This window comes from Melozone crissalis, unplaced genomic scaffold, assembly GCF_028551555.1.
Source record: "Melozone crissalis strain CALT ecotype California unplaced genomic scaffold, PUWL_Pcris_2 ptg000016l_1, whole genome shotgun sequence".
Taxonomy (NCBI): Eukaryota; Metazoa; Chordata; class Aves; order Passeriformes; family Passerellidae; genus Melozone; species Melozone crissalis.
Window position 1 is genome coordinate 20910348 of NW_026535794.1, and position 6572 is coordinate 20916919.

The 6572-nt window shown below is 39.5% G+C and overlaps 1 protein-coding gene across 1 annotated transcript in view; it reads right to left on the bottom strand.

The window, feature by feature from the left end:
- LOC128935213 (macrophage mannose receptor 1-like) overlaps window positions 1-5806 on the bottom strand; it is a 32040-nt gene extending 26234 nt beyond the window's left edge. Inside the window, exons 1-4 of the mRNA XM_054273360.1 lie at window positions 5749-5806; window positions 3567-3968; window positions 2253-2426; window positions 612-770 (exon numbers count right to left, since the gene is read on the bottom strand). Coding sequence (XP_054129335.1) covers window positions 612-770; window positions 2253-2426; window positions 3567-3968; window positions 5749-5806 — 793 coding nt within the window. The remainder of the gene's footprint in view (window positions 1-611; window positions 771-2252; window positions 2427-3566; window positions 3969-5748) is intronic.
- Window positions 5807-6572: the final 766 nt, after the last annotated feature.

Genomic DNA, 6572 nt, shown 5'->3' on the forward strand with positions numbered 1-6572 from the left:
AATAACAAAAATTTGTTAAAAGGTAAATGAATCCTTAAAACCAACAATAAATATTTCTTCCATATCATTTCTTCATCTAGATGTGGATACATAAGACTGCAATTTGATATCTGTAAATAACTGATATTTTTCAGTTTGCCAAGCAAATGAAAAAAGGAGCTGTCAAAACGGCATTTGAAATAAAGCAAGTCCTTCTTTTAGTATAAAGATTAACCTTTTTTCTTTCTTTTCTTTTTTTTTTTTTAAGTTTCTTTTTGATCAAAACTAAATCTTTAATTTACTTTTCAGGATTTTTCCCCCCATTAATATATATATATATATATATATATATATATATATATATATATATATATATTTATAAAATAAGATTTGTAACATTTGTAAATATGAAGTCAAACTATCACACTTGCAGGATGCTGGAATACTTTGAATTCTATGTAAATTTGGCAGCAATTTTGATATGAACTTGCAAATTCTAAAATATTTTGTTTTCTTGGCCACACATATTTAGGTCCAAAGGCAATGGCCAAAATAATTTTAAATAATCCTTAGCTATTATGATGGCCTGGACAGATCCTGAATGTAACCCAGGGTTTGCTTTACTGCCTTACCTTTAAGGTATGTTTGTTCATGAATGTCTGTGATACTCAGTAATTCTGCGTTTTGCTGCTGACAGCTCTTCCTGGCTTGGTGCCATGTGAGAGCTGAGTCAAAATTTATTTGATAGTGAACATTTGTTGACAGATCTGTAGTCCATGTGCTGTCCTGATCTGTAGAAAGAATAATAACAGCAGAGGTATAGTAACTTGCCTACAGAAAACTGAGTTGCAGGTTCTTGTTCTGTGTAGCAGGTTCTCATTCATCTCCTTAAATTTCACCTGGGCTGCTCTTTCAAGACCACTGAAAATGCTATGAGCAGATGGAGAAGGACAAAATTAAGGCCAGTAAGCTGACAGGTAAAGGTAGCTGCCTCCTGTTCCATGAAGAGAGACAAGTCAGGATTTACCACAAGGAAAGTGATTGCACAGGAAAATACATTGCATGGAGTGTCAATACATTGTGTGGGAGAAGTCCCAGGAGAACATTTTGAAATATTTGTGCAACATTTCCTTCTCTCTCTGGACAGCAGCTCCCACTGAGAGCTGCAAGCACTACCTATAGCCCTGAATTTAGCACCAAAAAATTTCATAGATAACTCCCATTCCCATTCAAAGAGCCTCTGGATGTGCCTATCACACAGCAATGGTGCTGAGCAGCACCATGCCCCTCCTCTGATTACCTTTGCATCATTGATTTGTTGAAGATATCAACATTCACAATCAAGCACAACACAAAATTTTATCAGGTAGTTGATGGTTCCCAAAACTCAGTATGAAGATGAATTTTAGAAAAAGAACTAGTTGGGAGTACCTTTCAAAAACTCTGAAATTATTCAATGACCCTATGTCACACCTTCAGGGCTCAGTGTGTGAGGTATCTTTGAAGGAACCTGGAAAGCACAGCTGACTAGGGATGTATGCCACACAGAAAGTCCACTTTAAATCAAATGGAGTAAAGGGACATTCTGATAAAAAATGACGATGCTGAACAGAAGCCATGGGGAAAAATACAGAGGAAAGATGAGATGTGTCAGGTGGAGATTTCAATGTCATGATTGCAAAGCTCTCCAGGCCATAAAGGGAGATAGAGGGGCAAGTGACCACAGAAATCAAAGAAAGTGACTGAAATTGCAGAGAAATGCCAGGCAGATATCAACAGGGTGGAAAGGCTGCTTCCGGGACAATATGAACAGGGCTTAAAAGCATGGTTTAAAGGACACGTTCCACTTTAGCAAAAAGATATGTTCACATGAGAGTCATGCAAATTGAAACATTAACTTCAACATCAATCTTCCTACAGTCCTCTTTTTTGTGCCCACATCCATCACAAACAGGAATCCTCAGAGAAGGGCTGTACAACAGTGACAGCACATATCCTGGCTGGGAAGCAGTAAGGAGCTCAGAATTATTGTGCTGCTCAGCAACACCCCCACAGCAAGTGGGAACTGAATGCTGATTTACTCTTCAATCACTCTCTTCACATCTTTGTGCAACATGTCATTTCTTCGCATGAGCTGCAGCCCGCGGCAACGCATCATATACTAAACTACATCCTTGTGAGTTATGAGTTGTTATTATAAAGATAATCATATTCTGCCCGTGCAGGTTTGCCAAAGGCCCACTGAGGGCTCCAGGGAGGAGCAGGTGCCTCACCTGTGGAGGGGCAGAGGCCGTATCGCTGGTCTGTGTCGTAGTTGGCGGTGGTGGCGCACCAGAGCCGGCCGTCGGCACGGCCCGCAGCCGTGCACTCTGCCCACCACTGCTGACGGTACACGAAAGGGAAAACACACGGCGCCCCAAAAGCGTTGCCCAGCAGCGTGAAGGTCTCTGATGAGGAGACAAAATATAACATGAGTATGAAAAGTAACCAATGTACGTAAACTAGGGAAAAAGTAAGGTCTGGGGCAGAATTGCATCTCAATGTGCTTTCCATAGCTCCTGTCCCATAATCATAAAAAACCCCCAGCACTTTTCAGACTTCAGCTGCTGACTTATATCTTAGAACAGTGCTATTCTGATGTAAAGTGATATATCATAGATGGAGTCTATAATTAAATTTCTGACCAAGACTCTTTTACAATCTTAATAAGGATCCAGAGCTCTACCCTAAGATAATTTCTATTTCAAACAATGTTAAGATTTATATAACATGCGCAAGAGCAGGAGCTAATATTTATAAGTCTTGATTCCTGGGGAAAAAGTAAACATATGTTAGACTATCTCTCTGTGTTTTTATTCCAGTGACTATTCTAAGTACCTCGTACAGTGAAGCAGCTTGCCACATGCAAAGCTAAGAGTTCAGTGCTCAAATAACCTGTGAGGGGCTTTTAGAGCATTCATTCTAGATGTGGGAAAGCCATTCAGAACAATCAGACTTCAGCAAATCAGAAAAGGTAATTGCACTAGTGACTGTAATTACTCCATGAGCATCCTCATCTGCTGAATCAAAAAAGCCATGCTTCCTCTGCTTAAATCAGAACTTACTCAGCACACCCATATTGTCCTTTATTCATGGGGATGTAAATTTCATATCCCTGTGACTGTATAAGAAACTTATCAGTGTTTCTGTGCTCTGTTAATAATTTAGTGACACATTATGGTGAGCAATACCAAATTTAGAGAATACTTATACATAGTATAGAATGCTATACATAGTATGAGAGTAAGTATGTATATACACATTCACTAATAATATGTGTTTATAGAATATATAGAAGGTACATGTAATACTTACAGTACTCGAAATACCAATGTACTATAATGCATAGACTAAAAAAGTGTGTGTATATAATACATGCTTGGACATAAATATTACATTAAATTCAAAGTTAAGTACCTCAATGCATGGATTTTCTAAAATTCTGGTGGTCAGTGAAGGAGTCAGAATAGTCAGAGCCAAAGATCTTAAATATTCTAACACTCACAAAGTAATTAATGCAAAGGAGGAAAGAATAAATTTTTTTGTACCTTCATATCCTTGGGAACATAAAACATCCATGGCCCCATAGATATTCCATTTATTCTTTGCACTTAGTTCCTTCTTTAACAAAACGTTATCATGCTCTTCATTGCCAGGACTGAAAAATAAATCTTCTCCTTGGATTGCAAGGAGGCTTTCATTTCTGCATTCCCACCACTGGAGCTCACTTTTTGGATTACAGGGATACAGGGTGACCATGGTCTCATCCTTCTTCAATGGCACCCCCAGGCATAGTTTACGTTTCACACTCATAAGCTGATGATCTGTGATCCACCTGAATTTTTGTGATTCGTTGTCTTGATTGCAAGTGGCAGTTCTGACTGACTGTGCAATAGATGCCTCAAGACAGAGGCTGCTGACTTTATTATACACTAAAAATGTTTTAATATCTGTAAAACAAAACAACATATAGCAAATAGTTATTATAGACTATATATGTGTAGTGGATATGTGACATTATTCTGCTTCCCATTCACATGAACAAGAAGTCATTGCATTCATGTCAGATAAAAACATTCTATTCTTCAACAGGGTCCAGAGCAACATCAATTCTACTGATTAAAAATAAAGTAGACAATAGAAAATGTATGTGATGGCTATACATCACCGTGCTGTGGATCAGTGGTGGGCAGCAGCAGCAGCCGAGCACAGCTTGTTGGATGGTTTTACATCAGTGAATTCCCTCAGCCACACTGCCATTACCATTGCCTTGTTCCATCCAACCTATCCTCAGATTCATGGCCTGGTGGACTTCTGGCCTTTATGAACTTTTCTCACCCTTCCAGATCTTACAGGTCTCCTGCTGGGCACACAGCCAATCTTTGCTGAGCCATTTGCCTCCCCTCCCCCAAATCCACCTTTCCTTTTCATCATATAAATGTGGGTGAACCCTTCTGGGCTTCTCAGGGGTCACTCTGGGCTCCTCAGCCTTGCTGACTACAAGATCTGCCATTCCCTACTATGAGCCATGGACTATAAAACTAGGAATGACTTTGGGAAGCCAGTCAGTCTGAGAAAGTAGCAAAGACTGGGGAGTAGCAGCATCTGGCACTTGCCAGGGTCTAAAGGCTGGTGGAAGTTAGAAGGTGCACCTGCACCAGAAATTGGGTCCCCAGCTCTCCAGGCAGTTTATCTGATCAAGCCTGAAGTGCTGGCTGCAAGGTAAGGTAGAAGCAGGGGAGCTAACTTCAGTCCTGCAATGAGTTTATCAGCAGCAGTTGTGAACCATGCCTGTGAATTTGCTCTGCTCCCTTGTCTTGTACTTCGTGACCCATCTGGTTGTGTTTCCTGCCAAAGCTTGTGGGATTCATAACCAGTGATACATGTCTTGAGCAAAGGGTGTCATAATTATTAAAAATCTATTTAAGAAGTAAAGACATTTCTTTAAAAAGCTTGCAAAAAAATTGAAATCAATGTAATTTATAATAGCCAGGACACTGAAAATAATTCTTCTGGCCTGCAGGGAGACTGTGGTGATTAAAAAAATACCATATACTCTGAGACAATCTATGCCAATCCTCAGGAGTTAGAAAGCTGAAAGGATTTAACCTTAAACATTCAGATTTGCAGAATACCTGCAAGAGAAGTGCAGCTGAGGGGCTAGCAATTCCACAAGAGTTTTCCTAAACTTAATCTGATTTTATTTTAAAAAATTTTTTCCATCCACGTTATCAATGCCAGTAAATTCAACGAGTCTGTTCAAAACAGTGAATAAAACCCCCTTTACAGCCATCATCTGTGAATATCTTAATATCCTAACAATATTTCTGCATTTCACCATTCCTGAAGATTTTCCCTGCCTGATTTTGCAAAACATTACCCAGACACCAACAGCTCAAAAATCAGTAGTAAAGAATTAAATAATTTTTTTAAAAACAGCATTTAAACATGTATTTTCTTAGGTCTGATCTTCTGGGGTTATTGAAATTATAGTGCCACTATATTTTAATAAAACCATTAAGGATTTAGTCTCTGGTTCCTTCTCTAACCATTACTTTTTTTCCTGTGAGGTTGTTCCCCTGCCTCTTGCCTGCCATTAAGAGGTTCCCCATCCCCACACTAACAATGTACATATTGGCAGTACCACAGAGCCACAACCACCCAGAAAAGCCAGAGGAGTGGAAGCACTTTCATGGCAACCTCCACAGGAAGCAAGCAGGAGGCACTTACCCGGCAGCTGCAAAGAAATGTCAACAAGAGAGAGAACAAGCAAGAGTCCAGAGAACATAATTGGAAATGCTGTTTCCTTCCCTTCCCTTCAGCAAAACCTGGATGGGGAGAGTTGCTGGTGGTAAAGTCCTGCTGAGGAGAGGACAGTGGCCAGTCTTCCTCGGTTTTGCAGGCTGGACGGTTGGGTAAAAACTCCCAGTGCTAAATAAGGAAACATTCTGTCACATGCCACATTTCTAAAAAACAAGACTACGTGGCACAAATTTTACCCTCAAGAAAGAATGGCATCTCACTGGGGGCAAACCATTCTTCCTTGGGACAGCAGGTGGTCCAAAGTTTTTATCTCACTGCATTCCCACTGTTTCTGCTGAGGAGACGTGTGGAACTCATGGGGTCAAATCAATAACTAAATACTAAAGACAGAAATTCAGCCTTACCTTTTAAACCTTACATCTGAATGCTGGTTTGCAGATACACCCATCAACCTTTTGTACCACCCTTTAACCACTTCTTGTTAACTGAGCTCAGCAATCATTGGAAATAATCAGCATGCATTTTTGGACCATTGTTTAAATAATGGATAGTGGAAGAACAAATAATTAGTCGAGTCATATTTCCTGGTTAGCAGTATGCAGTTATAAAAATAACAGGAAAAATGCCTGTTCTTTATATTATCTCTATAATTAGTCTTTGTTTTCTTCCTTTGCTTTATCACTGTTTCCTTTCTTATTAAAAAAAAAAAGTCTATACCATTTTTCCATTGGCAAGCACTTCAAGGAGCATCTGGGCAATACCTTTAGTCATATAGTTTAGTGTTAGGGTGT